This window comes from Coregonus lavaretus, assembly GCF_964263955.1.
Source record: "Coregonus lavaretus genome assembly, chromosome: 33".
Classification (NCBI taxonomy): domain Eukaryota; kingdom Metazoa; phylum Chordata; class Actinopteri; order Salmoniformes; family Salmonidae; genus Coregonus; species Coregonus lavaretus.
The window spans coordinates 30,279,325-30,306,525 of record NC_140020.1 but is presented as its reverse complement, the minus strand read 5'-3'; the positions used below and the strand labels follow the sequence as shown (position 1 = coordinate 30,306,525).

The following is a 27,201-nucleotide window of genomic DNA, read 5'->3' as shown; positions in this document are numbered from 1 at the left end:
TACTGACCTATTCAAAGCTTCCTCTGGCATCACACCATACATATGCCTGTAGTTATTGAACTCAACCTGCAGGAGGTTTGTTTGTTGTGACTGAGTGGGGGGAAACAGCTCGGGGCAAGGTTCTGACAGATTGGTGATGGTAAGGACACACCCAAGAAACACTCACATCAAACCACACCCCGAAGCCAACTCACGTTTGGTTTCTGTCATGGCCGCCAGCATTTCTTGAGCAGAAAGCCAAAAAACAAGGCCAAATCAGTGGGTGCAGTTCCCATTTAAGCGAGTGTGGTGGGGCTGAATTAAGTAGAGAAGGGTCCCAGAGAGTAATGTTACCCGAGTCAGATATCTCAAATTAAATAAAACAAATTTGAGGTGGTCTCCAAGTCTAACGATGCTTCTGGAAGGCCAGTGGCTCTTACCAGTGTTTATTATTAATACAGCTTGGTGCCTTATTTTGAATCAATTCAGCCCTTTCATTGATTTTTATTAAGTGAAGTTATTCATTTGGTTGGAAAGCCACCGTGTGCTATTGGGTATCCCAGGTGTGGAAATGGCTGATGATTGAGAAACTGCTTATCAGGAGCAGATTCATTAATTAAACATGGAAGAGAGGGAGGTGATTTTCTATCCCCAAAATTATTATTGTTAATCAATTACTACATGGCTCGGGCTGAGCTAGGAGCTAGGATGAAAACCAGTGGAGCTTGTAGCTCTCTGGGACTGGATTGGAGACCACTGGGAGTATGATGTGGAATTAGAAATATTTGTATCCCATCGCTAATAGGCAAGGTGTTCTATTTTGTGTGTGTGCAACCACAGGTGTAATGCTACTACAATGTTCTGATTATGACCAATGTACCACTGGTTTTAATTAGTAGCTCAATGGGATTTAAAGACAGAGTGAAGAAGGATAGGGCTAACTGAAAGCAGGTTTGTCTATTCTCCTACTATTCCAAAATACTTTATCTTGTGCAATCCACTGATAAAGTTCAGTACATACTAGTTTCGATGAGGAATCTGTTTCAGTCAAAGTGAAGGAGGATAGGAATAAGGACAGTTAGGTTGATTAAGGGCATGCCAAGGACGCCACCATAGGTTAGTCTGAGTGTCTCATCGCTGTTTAGTCAGTGACCAATCAAAACATGTAGAGGTAAGATAGCTAACTAGATATGAATGGTCAACAATTTAGCTATGGATGGCTTTAGCAGCTAGTAGCCTAGTTGTCTAGCATGCTACATTTACATTTTACATTTTAGTCATTTAGCAGACGCTCTTATCCAGAGCGACTTACAGTTAGTGAGTGCATATATCTTTCATACTGGCCCCCCGTGGGAATCGAACCCACAACCCTGGCGTTGCAAATGCCATGCTCTACCAACTGAGCTACACAGGATGCTAGCATGCTAATGTTAGCTAGCTATACTTGCAGCTAAGTTAGCTAGCTAGCTACATGACTAACCACCACCCAATTGTAATACCCGTTATTGTGGCTAGCAGTGTCACTATGTGTGGTGGTGGCTAGATAGCTAGCTAGCCATGTAAGTTATGTAAGTTATCTGGGCTAGCTAACAACATTAGCTAGGCTAACGTCAGTAAGTGAACTAGCTAGCTAGCTAACGTTAGCTTGCTTGGTCATCACATATTTAAATAGACCTAGCTAGGAATTTTAGTTATGTACTATGTTTGTCAAAATTAGGATAACGTTAATCTAAAAGCCAGACTCAGTCTCAGATAGAATAGGTAAATTTGTATTCTTCTTTAGCTAACTATATTTGGTTAGATCACTCAGATGAAGTATGAAAGCATAGAATATCCAAATGTCACATAATTCAATCACATAAAATGCATGTTTGGTGGGTAAAACTACTATAACTGGGGTCTGGGGCCTAAACTTTACATAAGCATTCATAACACCTTTATGAAGCAGTTCATTACACATTAATGAGAGTTGAAGTAGGCCTATCATTCATTACATTCACTTTCATGATTGATGTATTCATTCAACATCATTGTCTCTCACAAGTAATGATTGGTCTACACATCATTCTCATTTTATTGTGTGTGTTTTTAAAGTGAGGAAGAATAATAGATGGGCTTGTTTAAATTAATTAACCTTGCACATAACCGTGTGAGTCTACAAAAACTCACTTCAGCTCTGTATCTGAGAATAACAAGTATGGAAAGTCTGTGTTTGGGCTATTGTAATGTCAGTGATATGATGAACTAAGTGGCCACATAAAGCAATGCAGAAATATTACATTATTTGTATGTTGTGTATTTGCCACTATGCAGGTTTGGTCTACCTGAAGCATAATCTTGATACAATGACAGAGGTCGAGACAGAGCAACAGAGGCATCATTCATCTGATAAAAATGATTTCTTCTCAACACTAATGCCTAAAAGGTCACAAGGTACAGGGGAGCTGGATGGGTACCTTGCCTGTGTGTCAGACAAAATGGAGTTGCTTCATTCCTTTCCATACATAAAGAACCTGTCTCTCAAACTGAACACAGGCCTGCCTGCCTCTGCAGCCTGTAAGTGTCTTTTTAGCTGTGTTGGACTGCTCTTCACTGCAAAGACTCGATTCACTTTGAAAATCAGCTTCTGCTGAAACTGAACAGCAAGTTCAGAGAGAAGTGAAGGCGTTAAAACAGAACTCCTTTGTTTTTGCTGAAGGGACACTACATAACTGAATGTACTCTGTACATGTAGCCTATAGTTTATCAATCTATTGCAACATCTATAGACCCTTTTCTATTTTAGGGGGTCTCAATGGTTTGCTCATTCAATTTAGTTAATTATCAAGGTCAATGTTTTTATTTTAAAAGTAACTACATTACTTTTACTTTTTAAATGAGCTACTTTTTACTTTTACATGAGTTGTTTTTTACATCAGTAGTTTTACTTCTACTTGAGTAAATTGTACTATAGTAACAGTAATTATACTTCAGTAGGATATTTCAGTACTTTTTCCACCTCTGCTATTAACTAATTTACTGCCAGGTGATGTCACCAGGCATGCCAAAGCTCCATCCCACCAAAACAGGCTGACATTTCAGGCATTATTGTCAAACAGCTCTTACACTAAAAGGGCATTATCATATAAAAAAATAAAATAATAATCACAGTATTATTCCAACCTCATAGTGTGAAAATATATACAAAACACAGGAAAATCAGGTTTTAGACTGCAGTAGGCCTTTTAAGGGGGACACTAAAGTGAAGATTAATTGCATTTTACCTCATAGCATGAAAATGGAGGCGCCCTCCTCTTTTCCTCTGTTCCTCTTTTCTTTTTGTCAGTCTTTTAATCCTGTTGGTATTGGATGGGGAATTATGGGCTCTCGTTTGGATTCTGCTCATGAATAAACCATTAACTGTGCAATCTCAGGGTGCCCAAAAGAAAAAAAAGACTTTGCTAGTTAATGAGTGTGCGATGATTGTAAATATTAGCGCTATTTTGTGAGGGGGAAACTAATGAAAGCTGTGGGTATAAAAGTGTAGTTAAAAGTACAGTAGAGTAGGAATATTCCCTCTCTGTGTTGTAGATAATGAGTGTTGGGCTTGGCTGGTGCTGGGGGACTAGGACTGGAGTAGGCTATTAGAGGCTGGGGTGGGCTGGCAGGGGTGGTTAAGCATGACTAGGGCTGGACCTGGGATAGACTGAGCTGTGCTAGGTTTAGTTGGACCGGCCTGGGTCCGCGCTTGGCTGTGAGAGAGTTTCACAGTGTTCAGGATTGAGATACTTTAGACTCCATCTCTATCCGAACACTTCTAGGGCGTGTGGCCCCATCTCTTTCCAAATACTTCAACAGCGTGAGGCCCCATCTTTTTTAAAACACTTCCCATGGCGTGTGGCCCTGGCAGAGCTGCAGTGTAATCTGCTCTAAATGATTATATTAAGAGACAGTAATTACCACTAGTCTCTCTCTCCCTTCTGGAGAACAGCAGAAACAGCTTAGTTAGCCCAAACAGACCACCAGCCAGGACCGAGACTAACCACTCAGTGCACAGAAGCACCATTGCCTAATAGGCTAATAAACTGCTGCATCATTGGTTAACAACAACATAGCAACAGTCAGGATACAAAACAAAGAGACACACCCATTTTCAATTGACAATCTGTAGAAACAATGAGAATAGAAAGGTTCAGAACTATTGTAAAACATCACACTACAGCTGAAAAATATATGGCAAATAGAAATCCAATATGGATGGTGTTAAGAGATAGATGGGTGGTGTTGAATGGAGTTGAAGGATGGAACTAATAACAACTAACAACAACTAATAACAACAAGATAGCTAATAATGTAAGCATACTGTGTCCATAATAAGTATATAGGTTATAGGTTGAGAGCTTTTGTGAAAGAGCACAGCATATAGAAGCAAACCGGATGGACATCATGAAAATGATCGGCGAGGATGAGGGTAGAGGAAGTTCAGGAGTAAAAACAAACAAAATATAATTATTGTAAAATTGACTGTGTCCATAAAATGTATATAGTATGTATAAGCTGGAAGTAGAGGCCTAAGCATTGTTGTTCACTAGTTTACTCCAATTAGGGAAGGGGTGGTGAGGTTGGAAAGTAATGTGCAAGTTCTCCCACTTAAAAAGATGAGAGAGGCCTGTAATTTTCATCATAGGTACACGTCAACTATGACAGACAAAATGAGAAGAAAAAAAATCCAGAAAATCACATTGTAGGACTTTTAATGAATTTATTTGCAAATTATGGTGGAAAATAAGTATTTGGTCACCTACAAACAAGCAAGATTTCTGGCTCTCACAGACCTGTAACTTCTTCTTTAAGAGGCTCCTGTGTCCTCCACTCGTTACCTGTATTAATGGCACCTGTTTGAACTTGTTATCAGTATAAAAAACACCTGTCCACAACCTCAAACAGTCACACTCCAAACTCCACTATGGCCAAGACCAAAGAGCTGTCAAAGGACACCAGAAACTAAATTGTAGACCTGCACCAGGCTGGGAAGACTGAATCTGCAATAGGTAAGCAGCTTGGTTTGAAGAAATCAACTGTGGGAGCAATTATTAGGAAATGGAAGACATACAAGACCACTGATAATCTCCCTCGATCTGGGGCTCCACGCAAGATCTCACCCCGTGGGGCCAAATGATCACAAGAACGGTGAGCAAAAATCCCAGAACCACACGGGGGGACCTAGTGAATGACCTGCAGAGAGCTGGGACCAAAGTAACAAAGCCTACCATCAGTAACACACTACGCCGCCAGGGACTCAAATCCTGCAGTGCAAGGCGTGTCCCCCTGCTTAAGCCAGTACATGTCCAGGCCCGTCTGAAGTTTGCTAGAGTGCATTTGGATGATCCAGAAGAGGATTGGGAGAATGTCATATGGTCAGATGAAACCAAAATAGAACTTTTTGGTAAAAACTCAACTCGTCGTGTTTGGAGGACAAAGAATGCTGAGTTGCATCCAAAGAACACCATACCTACTGTGAAGCATGGGGGTGTAAACATCATGCTTTGGGGCTGTTTTTCTGCAAAGGGACCAGGACGACTGATCTGTGTAAAGGAAAGAATGAATGGGGCCATGTATCGTGAGATTTTGAGTGAAAACCTCCTTCTATCAGCAAGGGCATTGAAGATGAAACGTGGCTGGGTCTTTCAGCATGACAATGATCCCAAACACACCGCCCGGGCAACGAAGGAGTGGCTTCGTAAGAAGCATTTCAAGGTCCTGGAGTGGCCTAGCCAGTCTCCAGATCTCAACCCCATAGAAAATCTTTGGAGGGAGTTGAAAGTCCGTGTTGCCCAGCGACAGCCCCAAAACATCACTGCTCTAGAGGAGATCTGCATGGAGGAATGGGCCAAAATACCAGCAACAGTGTGTGAAATCCTTGTGAAGACTTACAGAAAACGTTTGACCTGTGTCATTGCCAACAAAGGGTATATAACAAAGTATTGAGAAACTTTTGTTATTGACCAAATACTTATTTTCCACCATAATTTGCAAATAAATTCATTAAAAATCCTACAATGTGATTTTCAGGATTTTCTTTTCTCATTTTGTCTGTCATAGTTGACGTGTACCTATGATGAAAATTACAGGCCTGTCTCATCTTTTTAAGTGGGAGAACTTGCACAATTGGTGGCTGACTAAATACTTTTTTTCCCCACTGTATGTATGTGTATATGTGTGTGTGTATATATATATATATATATATATATATATATATATATATATATATATATATATATATATATATATATATATATATATATATATATATATATTTGCGAGAAGAAAAAAATAAAACATATGGGGGATTGGAAGTGTTGCAGACAATTACATTGATGGAAGTTACAATCTATCTGCAACATTAAAGCTGATCTACACCCTAAAAAAATAAAAAGAGACACCATTTTCTCTCTACACAGTGATCATACTACTTCAGAACATCTCAATGTAGTCCTCAAAGAAAGCTACAGAAGGGCAATGACGAAAGCAGTACACAATAGAATAATATGTTTGTTTTTTCCTCTACCTGTACATGATTCACTGTGTCTTCACACAACTCTTTCATCGTATTAAACATCATCCAACCACCGCAACTTAAAACAACCTCCACCTTAAAAAACAAGCACGCTAAAAAACAATCCCATCCAAGCACAAAAGGCCCTTTCATATTATATGATAATCATAAAGACAGGTATTTCCTTTGTGTTTCTCTCTTCTTCTCTCAGACAGCAGCAGTGATGGTTCACATTAAAGAGTGTGTTTCTGCGTCGGTGGGTCTCGGCCAGGCACACACACACACACACACACACACGCACACACACACAGACACACTCCAAACGGAAAGGATGCACTACTTAGTAGATATTGAGGAAACAAACTGGACAGGTACGATTGATCCCACTGTTTTATAGCATGGGGGATTATCAAAGGATTCTTTTACGGTAATTATGCACGAAGGTCGACAACAGGCTTTCATGTTGCTGCAGTGAATGGCAGCAGGGTGTGCTGTCACAGAGTGTGTGTAGTAAAGAGAGAGAGGAGGCTTGCCATAGCTACACACACACACACACACACACACACACACACACACACACACACAAACACACAAACACACAAACACAAACACACACACTTATCAGGAAGCCACCATCCCCTGGCGCCTTTCAAACACACCAAATCGGCAGCCAGCAAACTCTGAATGTTTCTTCAAGAACACAACCACCTCCCTTTGGTCATTCCAATCTCGGAGCGACAACGGTCAAGATGAGAGACTGCATGATTGTATGGCAGAGGGATTCCAAGTGGAAATTCCCAATCAGAGCACCTCTCTTCTGCGGGACGTTATCGATCAGGTCCCGTCCGCTAGCAAAGGAGATGAGCAATGGGGTAATGGGAGGCGGCACAACACAGCAGGATGGGAGGTCATTGATTGACCTCTAAGTAGTGATGACACATGATATCCCCCTCCCGACCCAGTGTGATCACTTCTCCTCTCTAACCCATAGCTCTCTTCTCCTCCTTATCTCCTACCATTCTTTTCCTAACCACTACCAATACAAACTTCTGCCCTTTTATTTTCCTACTATATCGATGGTACCCTCCACAAACTCACTGTGTTGGGTATGTGCTGTATATCTTCAGGTTATTCTCTTGTAATGAAGCCACCATTCTAAATCACCAGAACATCCTTATCTAAAGTCTCCCAGAGATATGATGCATGTAGTGAATGTATGTCATGTTAGTCACACAAATGGTAGTAGCAGCAGCCAATTAGATGAAAGGAGGGAATGGATTTAGTTTTAGAGCATGGCTACATCCCAAATGGCACCCTATTCCCTATTTAGTGCACTACTTTTGATCAGAGCCCGGGTCAAAAGTAATACACTATATAGGGAATATGGTGATATTTGGGAGGAAGCCCTAAATTGAGTTTGGGTACCAGGCAGTAGGATTGGATGTTTGGTTCAGATTAGTTTCGGGCAGGAAATAGGTCACATTGTGGAAACACTACCACATGCCAATTGAATAGGGGCAAATTCAATAGGTTACCATTTTATGTGTTTGTGTGAAATAGAGGAATTCTGAAAGTTTATTTCTCTAGAGTGTGTATGTTTCAGCAGAAGTGAACATTTCTTTTGCTGTGTGTGTGTGTGTGTGTGTGTGTGTATAGTCTTGAAATGCTGATGTGTGTGTGTTATCGCTGAGTGTGGGGAAGTGTATAGCTATATCTCCTGCTCTGACATAGCGGTGTGTGAGACTCACCAGTAGTGGAGGAGATGTTGACGTCTATGCTGATCTCAGGTATGCCCCCTCCCTTCAGCGCAGCCACACAGGTGTAGGTGCCAAAGTCAGTGAACTTCAGGTCGATGATGTCCAGGTTAGTGGTGCCTGGGGAAATGTCAGGGTCCGTCTGGGTGATCACCATTCGCTCAGAGCTCCGCATGGCGCGCCCGTTCTTCAGCCAACCAAATGTCAGCTCCTCGGGGGGCGTGGCCTCCACCTGGAAGGAGTGGATAGTTGAGTATGCGTGTGAAAAGGGGATGGTGTGTGTGTGTTCATACCTGGCAGGAGATCTTGACCTCGCGGCCAATTTGGATGTTGTCGTCGTTGTGGTAGGGGTCAGGGGTGATCCAGAAACGCCCCTTCTTCAGCGCTGTGGAGAGAACATACAGACAGACACACCAAACATTTTGAGAAGTGCAATCCATGTGTGTGTTTAAGTGGCAGCCACAGGAGTGATTGCGCATTGCCCTTTATTTGGCACTGTAGACAGAAGATACACTTAAAGGTGTTTTTCTGCTATTTGCAGAACAATAATGGAGAAAATGGTTCTGTCCAATTGTTTAGAAGGGAAATGTGTATGTATGCTTTTCCCCAACCTCTTGAGACAACAAACACAACAGCTGAGAGGTTAGAGGCAGCATGGGGTCAGCAACAGTGCAAAACTTTTTTAAAGGGTTCAGTAAATGCTTCGGAAATTGATTTTGAATGGGATGTCAAATTGTAGAGTAGCAAACTGCTGGCTGATCAGATTGAAATACAGTATGTTTGTCTGAGATTCACTTCATCCAGTCACAGTCTGTCTGAGATGTGATTCATCCAATCACACAAGTGTTGCATTCATTGATTGGAGAGGAAGTCATTACACGTACAAACACACACACACACACACACACAACTACACACACACAGAAAGCAGAACATTTGAGAAATATCAATGGAAAGATACTTATTGCTAATCCAGTTTAGTTTTCAAACACCGTCATCAAACCCAGCTCTTCAGAGCGAAAAGAAGAGCGGGCTGATTTCATTATAATCTATGTTGCATTGTTTCCCAACGCTGCTGCTGTACAATTCATCTCGTCTGCACACACAAAGAAATGACGGCGCTACAGAAATCTTTTCATCTAGCAATTCCCTGGCGACATTATCATATTCAGTTTGGCGAAAAATGAAAATAAAAACAAAACCTGCATGTCAGATTTAAACACAGGAAATGGAATGTGCAAAACATTGCGATGCTGGAGCCAAGCAGAGGGAAGAAGGAGGGGGGGGGGGGGGGGGGTAAGTGTGTGTGTCAGAGCTGTGTGTAAGTTGACTATGCAAACAATTTGGAATTGTAATGTTTCTTACAAAAATAAGTAGTGATGCAGTCAGTCTCTCCTCAACTCTTAGCCAAGAGACACTGGCATGCATAGTATTTATATTAGCCATCTGATTACAATGAAGGGCAAGACGTGCCACTCTGTTCTGGGCCAGCTGCAGCTAAACTAGGTCTTTCCTTGCAGCACTTGACCACACGACTGGACAATAATCAAGATAAGGCAAAACTAGATCCTGTAGGACTTGCTTTTTGGAGTGTGGTGTCAAAAAAAGCAGAACATCTCTTTATTACAGACAGACCTCTCCCCATCTTTACAACCATTAAATATATATGTTTTGACCATGACAGTTTACAATCTAAGGTAACACCAAGTAATTTAGTCTCCTCAACTTGTTCAACAGCCACACCATTCATTACCAGATTCAGCTGAGGTCTAGAACTTAGGAAATTATTTGTACCAAATACAATGCTCTTAGTATTAGAGACATTCAGGACCAGTTTATTACTGGCCACCCATTCCAAAACAGACTGCAACTCTTTGTTAAGGGTTACAGTGACTTCATTAGCTGTGGTTGCTGATGCGTATATGGTTGAATCATCAGCCTACATTGACACACATACTTTGTTTAATGCCAGTGGCAGGTCATAGGTAAAAATAGAAAACAGTAGAGGGCCTAGAGAGCTGCCCTGCGGTACACCACACTTTGCATGTTTGACTTTAGAGAAGAAGCTTCCATTAAATAAAAACCTCTGAGTTCTATTAGATAGATAGCTCTGAATCTACAATATAGCAGAGGTTGGTTCATGTCAGGGTAGGTTCCTGCAAGGCTTAGATCACTGTTAATTTATCTTCACACATTTGGTTTTGTGACATACTGTACTTTTCTCTCCGAAGCAGCTTTAGGACTGTAACAAGTATATAAATAATTTTGAAGTGGTGCTGAATCACAATATAGTGTAGGTGTTCGACTAAAGTGTATGCGTTCGACTATAGTGTAGGCGAACACTCTTTCGATATTATAGATAATATTGTTCAAGATTAGTTGCGTATGTAATTACATGCCTGTTGATATTGAAAAAGTGGTGCTGAATCACGATATATCCATGGATTGACAGTGACCTTCACAATTCAAATATCAGGTATTAACGAAAAGCCACATCACCGCTCTGTCTGTACGCTCTCAATAGAACAGCCTAGTATGTCATCATGTTTGAAAAGCAATTTTCCTGAGAGGTAATATAATACAGTACAGTAATACTATTGGACGTATTTACACAATGGTGGAAGCAGTATACAACCACTTGAACCAGAGTACAGATTGGTTCCAACCATATAAATAGTAAATATAATCACATAGAGGTACTGTATGGGGAATCAGTGAATGAAATGGTTTAGAGTGGTTACTACCAGTGTACCTTAACAGTGTGAAAGGCTCTTTTGTGTTGCCTCTGTGTACAGCATTCCATTAACACTAGTACACAGACTGTATCCTAGGGGATGGACTACTATAATCCATTCAGATCCCAATTAGTGTGCGTGTTGTTGTGTGTGTGTGTGTGTGTGTGTGTGTGTGTGTGCGTGCATGTGTGTCACAAAGGTGTCAGTGTACAAACATTGGATTAAGACAGTAACAATCCACTCTACCGTAGTTAACTGTCTAGTGTGAATACTCTGACACTGTCAGGTCAAGTTCAACACAGTGTGGACTGCCTACCCTCCTGAAAACATACTGTCCACCAAACCACCAACCCTTCCACCCAAACTCTACACACATTCCTCAAGCAAGGAGACAGGAGACACAGGCAAGCAAGCATGCACGCACGCACGTACACACACACCTCTATACAACAACAACAATCATTACAAAGGCCCAGTGAATCTTTAACGTGGGCCCTGCCCGGAAACAGAACTTTTCCATTTACTGTTGGAGGTAACCGAGGCTGACCTCAGTTGTCAGTTGAACGGTCTTTCCTCCAACACATTGGTGCAGCTGGCTTTCGGGTTAAGCGGGCAGGTGTTAAGGAGCGCGGTTAGGCGGGTCATGTTTCGGAGGACGCATGACTCGACCTTCACCTCCCGAGCCCGTTGGAGAGACAAGATCGAAATTGGGGAGAAGAAGATATATATATCTGGGACATTTAAATTAGTATGATATGTTACGTTATGTATGGTATGTATTAATTTGTGGATGTCCATCATCCATTTCGTATGATATGTTGTGAATTACAATTCGTATGATATGGTACGAATTTGCAATACGTATGATATGTTACGAATTACAATTTGTTGGGTAACATTAGCTAGGCTAAGGGTTAGGGGTTAGGGTTAAGAGTTAGGTTAAAGGGTTAAGGTTAGGGTTAGGGTTAGCTAACATGCTAAGTAGTTGCAAAGTAGCTAAAAAGTAGGAAGTAGTTGCAAAGTGGCTTCCGGTTGAGTGATGTAGAAAGAAGTCGCACGAGGTCTATCCTTCGACAACTTTTTGTAAATAATCTTCATTTTCACCTAAATTCATACTTCTCATGACCGCAAACATTATTTTTATTACCCAGTAAAAGAGTGTACCTAAGTTAGCATGAGCAAACCAGTCACACGCTTTGGAAAATCGACATTCCACCAAATCAACTTCAGCTAAAATGGCTACCATCCCACCTTCATTGAAGGCTTCAATAGCCACTCCGGGCGATACGGCTAACACGATAACACTGGAGATCCTTGTCAGAGAGCTAGCGAAATCACGTGAAAGTTTGGCAGCAGAATTCATCGAACTGCTGAATAACTCACTGGCGGCTGCTCTGGCTCCAATTCAGGCAACCGTGGAAACCATCCATGGTTCTGTGACATCTCACACTACCACACTGGCCGAAGTTGAGGCTGGGCTGTCGGGCCACAGCGACCAACTCACTACGTTGGAAACCAGGCTTGACGATGTGGCCGCCGCCAACAAGTCGCTGCAACTACAAGTGGATGATTTTATTTCATGTTCAAAACTCAAAAATATCAGTGTGATTGGACTGCCAGAGGATTCTGAGACAGGATCTCCAACCCTGTTCATGGCGGAGCTGTTCAAGAAGGTTTTGGGTGCTGAGGCTTTTCCCAATCTTCCTGAACTCGATAGAGCCCACCGCAGCCTTGCACCGAAAAGGAGCTCGTCCTTCGGTGGGCAAGGGAACACGGCGACGTCACTTTCCAATACCACAAGATCAAGTTCTACCAGGATTTCACTTCTAGCCTGGCGAAGAAATAGGCTGCATTCAACGACATCAAGTCCACTCTGTACAAGAAGGGAATCTGCTTTGGGCTGATTTATCCTGCCCGTCTCCGTGTCAACTTTAACGGTGAGGTCAATTTTTTCGAAACTCCTGAAGAAGCTGAGTTCTTCTACCGACAGCGCATAGATTGAATGCCTGGATTGGGATGATTTCTCAACTGTCTGTATTATGTGAGTAACGTTAGTCCTAGTGACTGTGTGGACACTAGGCTACAAACATCTATGGCTATCTATCGATCCGTTTCTCGTTAAATAATCCTATGCTAAAGCTTGCTTGCTACAGTAGGTATGTTTGAGGCAGCACATAACTAGTTTGTGTTGTTGACAATGACATACTATGCTGTCTCACTGCTGTTTAAACTTTCATTTGATCTTGTTTAGTTTCTTAACAGAAGACAATCACTGTTAAAAGCGCAGCATTTTGATTTATTTATTTTTACTAAGGCTTTGAACTTGCTGCTCCACTTATGGCAATCTATAGCCCACATGGTAGTTTGGCCGCCTTTAGGTCATTTCGGATACTAATGTTACTCGCTAGTTAGACACTGATCCTGTCTACCGAAATTTGTGTATATACAGTACCAGTCAAAAGTTTGGACACACCTACTCATTCCAGGGTTTTTCTTTATTTTTACTATTTTCTACATTGTAGAATAATAGTGAAGACATCAAAACTATGAAAAAACACATATGGAATCATGTAGTAACCAAAAAAGTGTTAAACAAATCAAAACATATATTATATTTGAGATTCTTCATATAGCCACCCTTTGCCTTGATGACAGCTTTGCACACTCTTGGCATTCTCTCAACCAGCTTCATGAGGTAGTCACCTGGAATGCATTTAAATTAACAGGTGTGCCTTGTTAAACGTTAATTTGTGGAATTTCTTTACTTCTTAATGCGTTTGAGACAATCAGTTGTGTTGTGACAAGGTAGGGGGAGTATGCAGAAGATAACCCTATTTGGTAAAAGACCATGTCCCTATTATGGCAAGAACAGCTCAAATAAGCAAAGATAAATGACAGTCCATCATTACTTTAAGACATAAAGGTCAGTCAATATGGAAAATGTCAAGAATTTTGAAAGTTTCTTCAAGTGCAGTCGCAAAAACCATCAAGCCCTATGATGAAACTGGCTCTCATGAGGACTGCCACAGGAGAGGATAAGTTCATTAGAGTTACCAGCCTCAGAAATTGCAGCCCAAATAAGTTCAAGTAATAGACACATCTCAACATCAACTGTTAAATAATAATAATAATATGCCATTTAGCAGACGCTTTTATCCAAAGCGACTTACAGGCATGTGTGCATACATTTTTACATATGGGTGGTCCCGGGGATCGAACCCACTACCCTGGCGTTACAAGCGCCGTGCTCTGTGTGAATCAGGCCTTCATGGTTGAATTACTGCAAAGAAACCACTACTAAATGACACCAATAAGAAGAAGAGACCTGCTTGGGCCAAGAAACACAAGCAATGGACAAATTTGAGTGTCTTTGTGGGTGAACTGATTATCTCTGCATGTGTATTTCCCACCGTAAAGCAAGGAGGAGGAGGTGTTATGTTGTGGGGGTGTTTTGCTGATGACACTGTCTGTGATTTATTTAGAATTCAAGGCACACTTAACCAGCATGGCTACCACAGCATTCTGCAGCGATATGCCATCCCATCTGGTTTGGGTTGCTGAAGGTGAAGCTGAATGCCAAGAGAATGAATACTGATATCGCATTTCTTCAAGAAATGCACCTACGTGTTAACGACCATACTAGATTGCGTAAAGCATGGGTTGGACAGGTTTTTCATTCTAATACGCCATCCCATCTGGTTTGGGTTAAGTGGGACTATCATTTGTTTTTCAACAGGACAATGACCCAACACACCTCCAGGCTGTGTAAGGGCTATTTGACCAAGAAGGAGAGTGAAGGAGTGCTGCATCAGATGCCCTGGCCTCCACAATCCCCTGACCTCAACACAGTTGAGATGATTTGGGATGAGTCGGACCGCAGAGTGAAGGAAAAGCAGCCAACAAGTGCCTCAGCATATGTGGGAACTCCTTCAAGACTGTTGGAAAAGCATTCCAGGTGAAGCTGAATGCCAAGAGAATGCCAAGAGTGTGCAAAGCTGTCATCAAGGCAAAGGGTGGCTATTTGAAGAATATAAAATATAAAATATTTTTTTGTTTACTACATGATTCCATATGTGTTATTTCATAGTTTTGATGTCTTAACTATTATTCTATAATGTAAAAAATAGTAAAAAATAAAGAAAAACCCTTGAATGAGTTGGTGTGTCCAAACGTCTGACTGGTAGTGTATACATTTTTCATTGGAGGTGTGCTTGATGTATACCGTTTTTTTTTTTATTGTCTTTTTTATTCTTTTTTTATGGACATTCTGAACCACTGTGGTTTATGTTGGCCTTAATTGGTGATGTTGGTCACTGATGGTTGTAAGGTTCTGTATTTATTTTCTTAGTCAACCTTGTGTTCTTGAACGTAGCCCTGTCTTTCATTTTTGTTCATTGATTTCACCTGTGTTAGTTACTCACCTGGTCTCATCAGCTCCTTATTTAGTTCAGTTTATTCTGTTTGTGCCTTGTGAGGTATTGTTCGTTTTGACTCTACTAAGCCTTTTCCTAGCTCATTTGTGAGAACCAGTTATAGCCTTCAGTCCTAGTTTTGATTCACCTGCCTGTTTGCCTACCTGTGTATGACCATTGCCTGCCTGTGACCACGATTCCGAAATAAACACTTGCCGCGCTCTGCGCGTGAATCTACTCTTCCAATTTTACTTGTTTAATTGTTGAACTAGCTGAAGAGTTTAGACCCATGGTTCGTTTGCTTAATTGTACATATCCAAAATGCTAGTTATCCATTTGTAACAATTTACCAAGACAGGGGCTGACCCTTTTCATAGCATACTAGTTAATTTCAAATGTTTCTCATTACTCAGCCCTGTGGCGACACCTAGTGGACTACATTCATATTATGGCCATTGAAATGCCACCAATCGCTGTTAACATTTTGCAATAACTGAAGCTGAAGGTTAAACTCTTTGTTTAAAGTGTGACCGAAACCCAGATTGTGCACTTGCCTACTGCCATATTTTTTTTACTTTATTTCAAGGGCGTATGTAACTTCTTCCCTAGGTCGGTTTGACCTCACCGCACATGTTTTGGGTAATCAACGGATGATGAGTAAGAGAGAATTCCTGCTGCTTGTCTCGTTCATAAAGACGAGTTTAGGATTAGTATTTTAATTTTATTTTTGTGTATGTTGGGGGGGTTGGTATGTTGACATTATCCGTAGATTCTTGTGCTCTGTTTCTGTTTAGAGTTTTTTTTAAATGTTTTTTTCAAGCTGCTCCTCTCTCAATCTCTCTTTTCCTCTTTCTTTTTAATTTGACTTCTCCTCTTATAAGGATTAATGTCTAGTTCAACAACAAGTCAGGATGGTATTTTGGGGCTTCAAGTCAGACTGGGGCAAATTAAGCGCTCCAGAGTATTTTCACATCTGAAGAGCCTGAATACTGATATCGCATTTATTCAAGAAACGCACCTACGTGTTAACGACCATACCAGATTGCGTAAAGCATGGGTTGGACAGGTGTTTAATTATAATTTTAACGGCAAAGTCAGGGGAACAGAAATAGTGATTCACAAACAAGTACAGTTTTCACCCTCACAGATAATTTCAGATCCTGGAGGATGTTATACAATAGGTAGTGGCACCCTCTTATAGACCCCTGTAGTACTTGCGAATGTTTACGCCCCTAACTGGGATGACACTAGATTTATTACATCTCTTTTAGCCTCTCTCCCTAATCTTCTGTGGCTTTAATTCAACCAACATAGATGTATTTATTATAACAAATAAAAATGATGACACCTCCCCCTCTCTTTTTTGGGAGACTTTCAAAGCTGTATTACGGGGAAAGATAATTTCTTACAATGCTCATTATGTCAAACAAAGACAACTGAAACGTCAAGAACTGGTGGACTCAATCCTGGCAATAGACCGCCAATATTCAACTTCACCATCCCTTGAATTATACGCAGAGAAGCTGAAACTTCAAACTCAATTTAATCTGCTTTCCGCTGATAAAGCAGAGTTTCTGTTGCAACAAACAAAGGGGACATACTACGAATATGGTGACAAGGCCAGCAGCCTTTTGGCACACCAACTTAAATGCCAGTCAGCATCTCATCTTATCTCTCAGGTATATGACTCTTCCCGTAATCTTACAAGTGATCCCGTAATATGAATTCAACTTTTGTGTGATTTTATTCTAACCTCTACAAATTCAAACCCCCATCAAATAATACGGCTATGGACAACTTTTTAGATAACTTGGATGTTCCATCCATTGATATGGACATGAGTAAAGTTCTGGATAACCCTCTGCATCTAGATGAGATAACAAAATGTCTAAAGTCAATGCAAAGTGGCAAGGCCCCAGGCCCTGATGGCTTCCCTGTCAATTTATATACAATTCTCAGATCAACTCGCCACACTACTATTAGATATGTTCACCGACTCGTTAGCACAGGGCTCTCTCCCCTCGACGCTAACTCAAACCTCCATCTCACTTATACTCCAGAAAGATAAAGATCCGGTGGAATGTGGTGGATATCGGCTCATTTCACTTTTGAACGCTTATGTTAAACTATTATCTAAGGTTCTAGCATGCTGGTTGTAACCCTGCCTTCAGGATGTCATATCTGATGGTCAAACAGGCTTCATCAAAGGGCGCAACTGTTTTCCAGACCCCAAAATTGTTGTTTCTCTTGATGAGGAGGTTTTCGACCAAGTGGAGTGGTTTTGGTACCAATTTCATCTCATGGATACGTCTGCTCTATTCTGCTCCTACAGCTAGGGTACACATCACCTCTCAACATTCTAAATACTTCCCCCTATCCAGAGGGACCCGTCAAGGGTGTCCTATGTCTCCGCTCCTTTTTGCACTTGCGATAACATTTTTATTCACTTTGAGAGGTTGTACTGATAACTTTTTTTTACAGTACGTGGTCCTCTGTAGCTCAGCTGGTAGAGCACGGCACTTGTAACGCCAAGGTAGTGGGTTTGATCCCCGGGACCACCCATACACAAAAATGTATGCACGCATGACTGTAAGTCGCTTTGGATAAATGCGTCTGCTAAATGGCATATTAGTATTATTATAGGTGTCTTCTTTTTTTAAAGCCCATAACCATGTGTGTGAGCTGTATACTTTTGTTTCAAAGTAGATTTGTTTAAGACTACCAAGAAACACTCTGTGTGACCCTGATTTAGCCCACTGCAGTAGTTAAAAGCATTTGAGTACCGTGAGCACCGAGGCAAAAAATGAAAGTTAATGTGCACAAACACACATTCACCATTCATTATTAATGATATGGCCTTTGGAAGTTGGTTTTCTCTTCACCGCTCTGAACATTTCTGTCTAGAACCAGGGACCTGGTTGTACGTGAGAGGAAAAAATAATCAATAAATACTGTATCCAGTAAGACTTTCCTTTTAAAGCTCTTTACTCGAAGCTGTGCTCTACAGAAATATTTTCTACTCAATGGAAGGAACCGTTTAAACACTTATAACACCACTATACCACGCATTTTTTTATTCTTCTATGATCTAAAGAGGTTACACTTATAACATTGTAGCTAGGGCACTGATGAATAGGATATTTTCTAGTTACCTGGATTCTATTTACCTCTATGAATATGAATCATGACGCAACTCCAGCATGTTTTGTTGAGCCAAAGTGCATGTGCCTGTAGAGAGAGTGTAATATTCTCCTTGGCTTTAAGACATTAGTTGTGTGTGTGTGTGTGTGTGTGTGTGTGTGTGTGTGTGTGTGTGTGTGTATGTAAAGTGTGTGTAATAGTCTCCATGGTGATACAGTAGCTGTGGTGAATAATAATGGGTGGCCTGTAACATGAATAGGTAGATAATGACACAAAGAGAGAAGTCTCTTTTGGGGTTTGGTCCATAGAGGACTCTAGTCACACGGCTGGATTACAATACCCCCTCATGGGAGCTGCTTAGCTAATGGGGGGCCACATGCCCCTGATGCGGTCACAATGACACAATTACAGGCACATACACACACACACACACACACACACACAAATTCACACACACAGACAGACAGACACACACACACACACTATCCCCGACCCCTCCTCTTTTAAGACTGGCTGACAAGATGGCACTGACACCTGTATCTCTCTAACCCCCAGTCTCTCTCTAACCCCCAGTCTCTCTCCCTCTTTCAGTCTGTCCATCTCTCCTTTGGCACCACACGGTGGCCTCCATCCACCATTCATCTCTCCCACTGGTAATCAGCAGGTCTAGCTTAGCGGTCCTCTAAGGGCCAGATGGCTCTCTCTCCTCTACTTTACCTACCTCCTCTCGGGGACATTAGTCAAGGGTAAAGATATACAGGGGCCCCAGACCCCCGCAAACACACACACACACACACACACATTCAACCCCAGACCCCGACCACACACACACCCCTCTCTGATTATCATCACACCATGCCTCCACACGTTAACGCTCACACACACACTGACCCATGCCAATGTTTGGACGTGGCGAGTGACAGGCCGTTGTGCTGTATATTACCTTGTGGTTGACCTCTACTGAACTTGACATGTTCAGTCACAGGCCAGCAGGACGCACACACACACACACACACACACGCACACACACAAACAACCGCACACACACACACACTGACAAATAGCCACAGTCCTGACAGCCGCTGCCCAACTCTCCAGTCTGTCTGCCAGGCCCATTCACCCAGACCATTACATTTGCCATTTATAAATGGAAATGTATGCAGCTCCGGACCAGAATGTATTCCAGAGCAAATTTGAGTCATTCACATATTGATTTACATGCTAACAGCCAGGTTGTTACAAATCACATCATGAGGGGTTTGTTTTTCCCTAACAATTCCCAACAACAGCCTAAATAACATCAGCAGACAGGCTCACTATGAAACCCATTTCAGCTTTTCTCTGTTATTAATAACACAGAATCCCCTCACAGAGAGTGTAGAGCCTGTGTGTGTTGTGGAGGGGTTGCCTGTGTGTGTTCGCTGACTGAAATGGCTGATGTCTCATTTGGAGTCATCTGGAAGGAAGGAAGTCCTGGAGGAATTGTCAGGAGAGACGACGAGACAACAACAGAACAGCAGAACATTGTTTGATTCTGAATGTTTGATACCTCCAACACCACTAATTTCTCCACATCACACACCCGCAAAGCACACTGTTTTAAGAACGCACAGGGAGGAAACGTAGGTACAGTACTAGGAAATGAAGGTACATTACTACGAAACGTAGGTATGGTACTAGGAAACGTAGGTACAGTAATAGGAAACGTAGGTAGAGTACTAGGAAACGTAGGTACAGTACTAGGAAACATAGGTACAGTACTAGAAAACGTAGATACAGTCCTAGGTAACGTAGGTACAATACTAGGAAACGTAGGTACAGTACTAGGTGTGTAAATGGTGGTTGTGGGGGAAAAGGAAATGAACGCAAGCCAATTGTCTCTAAGACGTTCCTTTCACTGCATGCTGTCGCTTCACGTTTGATACACCCGTGTAGTGAACAATTCACAGACAGACAGACATAGTTACACACACCCAGCACACACATACATGCAAGCACACAAACACTAAAACAAACCTTGCAGCGAACACATTCTCTAACAAATTGACTTAGTGTTAACAGAGGCAGAGAATATCTCTCATTGTCCAGGTCATCGTGTCACTAAAGTATCCTTTTGTTGCCAAACATTGGGCTCCGGGCAGCTGGGCCCCGGGCAGCTGAGCGGAAATAAAGGTAAACTAGACTCCATGCGGACCTGTCATCTTTCCACTCCCTCCTCTCTACATTCTCTTCCTCCGTTTCTGCTGCTAAAGCCACTTTCTACCACTCTAAATGTCAAGCCTCTGCGTCTAACCCTAGGAAGCTCTTTGCCACCTTCTCCTCCCTGCTGAATCCTCCTCCTCCTCCCCCTCCCTCCTCCCTCTCTGTGGATGACTTCATCAACCATTTTGAAAAGAAGGTTGACAACATCTGATGCTCATTTATTAAGTCAAATGACACCGCTGGTCCTGCTCACACTGCCCTACCTTATGCTTTGACTTCTTTCTCCCCTCTCTCTCCAGATGAAATCTTGCGACTTGTGACGGCCGGCCGCCCAACAACCTGCCCGCTTGACCCTATCCCCTCCTCTCTTCTCCAGACCATTTCCGGAGACCTTCTCCCTTACCTCACCTCGCTCATCAACTCATCCTTGTCCGCTGGCTATGTCCCTTCCATCTTCAAGAAAGCGAGAGTTGCACCCCTCCTCAAAATACCTACACTCGATCCCTCCGATGTCAACAACTACAGACCAGTATCCCTTCTTTCTTTTCTCTCCAAAACTCTTGAGCGTGCCGTCTATAGCCAACTCTCCTGCTATCTCTCTCAGAATGACCTTCTTGATCCTAACCAGTCAGGTTTCAAGACTGGTCATTCAACTGAGACTGCTCTTCTCTGTGTCACGGAGGCTCTACGCACTGCTAAAGCTAACTCTCTCTCCTCTGCTCTCATCCTTCTAGACCTATCCGCTGCCTTTGATAATGTGAACCATCAGATCCTCCACTCCACCCTCTCCGAGTTGGGCATCTCCGGCACGGCTCACTCTTGGATTGCGTCCTACCTGACAGGTCGCTCCTACCAGGTGGCGTGGCGAGAATCTGTCTCTGCATCACGTGCTCTCACCACTGGTGTCCCCCAGGGCTCAGTTCTAGGCCCTCTCCTATTCTCTCTATACACCAAGTCACTTGGCTCTGTCATATCCTCACATGGTCTCTCCTATCATTGCTACGAACACGACACACAATTAATCTTCTGATAACCAGGTGGCGAATCGCATCTCTGCATGTCTGGCAGACATATCAGTGTGGATGTCGGATCACCACCTCAAGCTGAACCTTGGCAAGACGGAGCTACTCTTCCTCCAGGGGAAGGACTGCCCGGTCCATGATCTCGCCATCACGGTTGACAACTCTGTTCTGTCCTCCTCCCAGAGTGCAAAGAGCCTTGGCGTGACCCTGGACAACACCCTGTCGTTCTCCGCTAACATCAAAGCGGTGACCCGATCCTGTAGGTTCATGCTCTACAACATTCGCAGAGTACGACCCTACCTTACACAGGAAGCGGCACAAGTCCTAATCCAGGCACTTGTCATCTCCTGTCTGGATTACTGCAACTCGCTGTTGGCTGGGCTCCCTGCCTGTGCCATTAAACCCCTACAACTCATCCAGAACGCTGCAGCCCGTCTGGTGTTCAACCTTCCCAAGTTCTCTCATGTCACCCCGCTCCTCCGCACACTCCACTGGCTTCCAGTTGAAGCTTGCATCTGCTACAAGACCATGGTGCTTGCCTACGGAGCTGTGAGGGGAACGGCACCTCCTTACCTTCAGGCTCTGATCATTCGCTACACCCAAACGAGGGCATTGCGTTCTTCCACCTCTGGCCTGCTGGCCCCCCTACCTCTGCGGAAGCACAGTTCCCGCTTAGCCCAGTCAAAACTGTTTGCTGGAACAAGCTCCCTAACGACGCCAGGACAGCGGAGTCACTGACCACCTTCCGGAGACACTTGAAACCCTACCTCTTTAAGGAATACCTGGGATAGTATAAAAGTAATCTTTCTTTCTGTAGCAGGGGCAAGCCAAACACACACACACACACACACACAACACTGTAGGAGGGGGCGAGCCAAATGGCGAGCCAGCCTGACTGGTGGGACAGCATGGGCAGAAACGCCACCATCTGCTGACGACAGATCTGTGGAAAACACAGACAGTCCCTTTGGCAACACCCGCATGAGAGGGCTTCTCAAGGACTAGGGGTGTGATCAACAAAAAGACACACAAACACAAACATGTGTACACACATATACATACTTTAAACATACAGTAACACACATACCGTGTAATTTCTGTTCACATACACACACACACACACACACATATGCACACACACAAAAATATGCATGCTCATACACACACACGTGCACGCGCACACACCCACACCACCACTATCCTAACCAGCTGTCATATTCAGCATGTCCAAATGAACTGTGCTAAGTGCTTGTCCTACTTCACTGAGTTCATCCCAGTTTCTCCGGCAACACAGTCTTCCACTCAACTCACCACAGAACTCGAGACTCACACTATATAAATCAAACATTGAAATGTCTCATCCTACTATACGGCCAGAAAACCAATGGGTCCTCTAAAGGCAAGTCTATAATTTTTGGCTGCTCCATGTGTCAATTACCTTGAGGGAAAGAGCCTTGGACACTAAATCCTTAACCCATTGGCTAATCCCAAAGGCAAGTCTACAATTATTTGCTTCTTCATGTGTCAATTACCTTGAGGGGAAGAGACTTGGACACTAAGTCCTCATCCCAGTTGATTGGCAAACAGCCTGCAGTGCCTTCAGCTTGACTGCCATGGCTTAATGACTCTAATTGGCCGTTAATAAGTATATTTAATGAGTGGTTTCACATGCATTCCCATGCTATTGGCTTTACCCTACCGTCTACTGCACAGAAGTCATAACACTGTATGGAATATGTTGATATACTCTATGTGTCTCCAACTATAGCGCCATGTGTTGTAGGATCATGCAGGCAATACAGCTTTCCTAATGCAACATCCATAATGAGATATGTCAATTGTAGTAAAATGATGCTTACATACTGTAGTAACTCTGTTGTAGCGAAAGAAAGTAGTAACCATATTCATAACCATTCCTGTCACTTGAATGTTGAAAATTGGATTAGCTCATAAAGAAATAGCCCATGAGTAGCCTAAGCGGGACTAGAATCTCTGACCTTGCGTCTGTCAGTCCATTACATACTGTAAGTAATTATACCTAGAGGTCTGAACCTCTTGACAAGGCTGACAGTGCTGTTCTAAGGATTCTACAATATGCGTCTTGTATACTCCACCTACAACAAACACCCACTCCTGCTCCCCTCTCCCTTCTCACCTCTGACCACTATTGTGGTAGACTTCTTGGCTGGGTTGCCCACGTTGTTACTGGCCACACAGCTGTAGACCCCAGCCTCGTCTGAGGTGATGGCCGGTAGGGTGAGTGTTCCACCCTTCACCACGCTCTTCTCAGGCAGGCTGTCAGAGCCGCTGACCCAGCTCAGCGTTGGGTTGGGCTCCCCACCCGTAGTGATACACACGAGGGACACCGTCTGGCCAGGGTTCACCACGATGGGATCCTCCACCAGCAGCTTGATGGAGGGAGACGCTGGAGAGGAAGAAGAAGAGGATGGAGGTTTTCTGTTTTCTTATCAACTTTATGGTGCATGTCTTGTTGGTGAGTTTGAAGACGAACTTGTCTTGTTGGTGCATTTGAAGACTAACCTGTCTTGTTGGTACATTTGAAGAGTAACCTGTCTTGTTGGTACATTTGAAGACTAACCTGTCTTGTTGGTGCGTTTGAAAACGAGGTTATGGTACTAACCTGTTTTGTTGGTGAGTTTGAAGACTAACCTGTCTTGTTGGTGAGTTTGAAGACGAACCTGTCTTGTTGGTGCATTTGAAGATTAACCTGTCTTGTTGGTGCGTTTGAAAACAATGTTATGGTACTAACCTGTTTTGTTGGTGAGTTTGAAGACTAACCTGTCTTGTTGGTGAGTTTGAAGACAATGTTACTAACCCGTTTTGTTGATGAGTTTGAAGACTAACCTGTCTTATTGGTGAGTTTGAAGACGATGTTTCGGTCGGAAATGCCACAGACATTCCTAACAGAAGCGATGCAGCTGTAGTTGGCGTAGTCCTGAGGACGAAGGTTCTTCAGCTTCAAGATTTTCGTCTCCCCCTGCAGCTCAGATACACAACCACAACAACACTAGTGTGCAAATGTGTGCGAATAGAATTAACACAATAATAAACACACTTCATTAAGTATCTCCACTTCATTCAAGGCTTGCAAAATACTGGAAACTTTCCCAAAGTTCACAGAGGTTTTCAGAATATGTTGAAATGTTGAAACCCAATGCCATTCACATTTATTGTAAATCATGAAACAAGGAAGAAATCTGCACGTTTTCAAATATAACACAGAGTTCATGAAGTTCACTGTAAAACAAGTCATCATAACACATCAAAGCTTTTCTTTATTTAATCTGGTGCCAAACCACTGTGCAAATCACACCATGGATCACACAACGTGGTCGACATGCTACACCACTCCACATCGGACAGCAGGGATCTTTTAGTTTCAATGTGTGTATCTCTTTGGTTGACTCCTCCACCACCACCACACAGTAGCCTGACAGACAGAGAAAGTGACTCCAGGGTCATTCCATCTCATTTCAGCAAGCCATGGCACCCACCATCTCAGATTGTTCTGAAATAATTTCTGTGGTTAGAAACAGGTTAGCATTCCTACAACAATATTTTGTTGAAATGTAATTTGATCTCTGAGAAATTAAGCTAATTGATTGCACCCAAATTGGCCAATTTAATCTATAGGATTCATATAATATTCAATAAATATAGTACCTAAAATCAGATTTGGACTAAACTTTTTTTCTAACTATAGCTAGGTTTCCATCCAATTGGTGACAGATTTTCATGTGAATATTCTAAAATGTGCATTAAGAAAATAAACAACATGACCAAAAGTATGTGGACACCTGTTCGTCGAACATCTCATTCCAAAATCATGGGCATTAATATGGAGTTGGTCCCCCCTTTGCTGCTATAACAGCCTCCACTCTTCTGGGAAGACTTTCCACTAGATGTTGGAACATTGCAACAAGAGCATTAGTGAGGACACTAATGTTGGGCCAAAGGTGTTCAATGGGGTTGAGGTCAGGGCTCTGTGCAGGCCAGTCAAGATCTTCCACACCGATCAAGACAAACCATTTCTGTATGGACCTCGCTTTGTGCACAGGGGCATTGTCATGCTGAAACAGGAAAGGGCCTTCCCCAAACTGTTTCCACAAAGTTGGAAGCACAGCGCTAAGATTTCCCTTCACTGGAACTAAGGGGCCTAGCCCAAACCATGAAAAACAGCCCCAGACCATTATTCCTTCTCTACCAAACGTAAGAGTTGGCACTATGCATTCGGGCAGGGAGCGTTCTCCTGGCATCCACCAAACCCAGATATTGACCGTTGGATTGCCAGATGGTGAAGTGTGATTTTTCACTCCAGAGAACGCGTTTCCACTGCTCCAGAATCCAATGGCGGCGAGCTTTACAACACTCCAGCCGACGCTTGGCATTGTGCTGACGTTGCTTCCAGAGGCAGTTTGGAACTCGGTAGTGAGTGTTGCAACCGACGACAGAAGATTTGTACGCGCTACAAATCATGGGTTGCTGTCATACCTTGTCCATGAACTATCCCTTTAACATTGAGGGGGGGGGATTCTTTAACACTAGAACTGCTAAAGCAGTCATTTTGATTGCTCATTAATGTATTTTATTTTTAAAGTCATGCCTCTCTCCATCCTTGACTTTTCCTAAATAAGTCTATAAAACACACTGCCGTTGTAAAAAATGTAATATCACAAACAGAACTGGAGTTATAACCAGTTTTAGGAGGGCATGTCATTATTTGAATGGTTTTCCCCCGTTGCTCCTCCTTCTCCGGACAGTAGGGATCTGCTCCACTCAATCTCCCGACATTGGAAAGTGCAGTGCCCAGTTGATAATCAACCTGATAATTGCCTCAAAACTGAACATAAACTATAACAAACTAATTTTACACATAACAACAGATTAAATAAAAGGAAGTAAAGTATGATGGGGGAGAAAGGGGGAGAATATGTGAGTTGATGAGCGAGGGGAAGCGAACGATGCATATTTATGTAATCACTGATTGTCAATAAAGAACAGGGCGGGCCATTCTATTGTATTGGTATATTCTAATTATAATCTCCAAATGGTATGTACCCTATATCAGTCCACCAAATCAAAGCAGTTTTATCAGTCTACTCTGGCCTACTTGGAGTACACAGTGAGATGTGCGTAATGTACAATGGCAAGAAGACCAAGACAAATGGATGCACATGCTGCGTTAGCGCTGCTACAAGAGCGGAATGAAAATGACTCAGATGGTGGGGAATAAATAAATCACGATATCTCTGATGATTACTCTTCGGATTCTGAGCCTCGGCCTGAATAACCTACACCTCCGAGACCTAAGCGCAAAAAATCCAGAACAGTGCGCACTGAGCAGGTGCCTGCTCCACCACCAAAGGAAACAGTGAGACAGGAGAGAGGAAGGGACTGCAC

At 42.7% G+C, this 27,201-nt stretch overlaps 1 protein-coding gene across 1 annotated transcript in view; it reads right to left on the bottom strand.

The window, feature by feature from the left end:
* LOC311108674 (MAM domain-containing glycosylphosphatidylinositol anchor protein 2) overlaps positions 1-27,201 on the bottom strand; it is a gene marked incomplete at both ends in the record, with an annotated part of 397,367 nt that overhangs the window by 135,952 nt on the left and 234,214 nt on the right. Inside the window, 4 exons of the mRNA XM_084151384.1 lie at positions 8,263-8,500; positions 8,562-8,653; positions 23,936-24,205; positions 24,646-24,778. Coding sequence (XP_084007510.1) covers positions 8,263-8,500; positions 8,562-8,653; positions 23,936-24,205; positions 24,646-24,778 — 733 coding nt within the window. The remainder of the gene's footprint in view (positions 1-8,262; positions 8,501-8,561; positions 8,654-23,935; positions 24,206-24,645; positions 24,779-27,201) is intronic.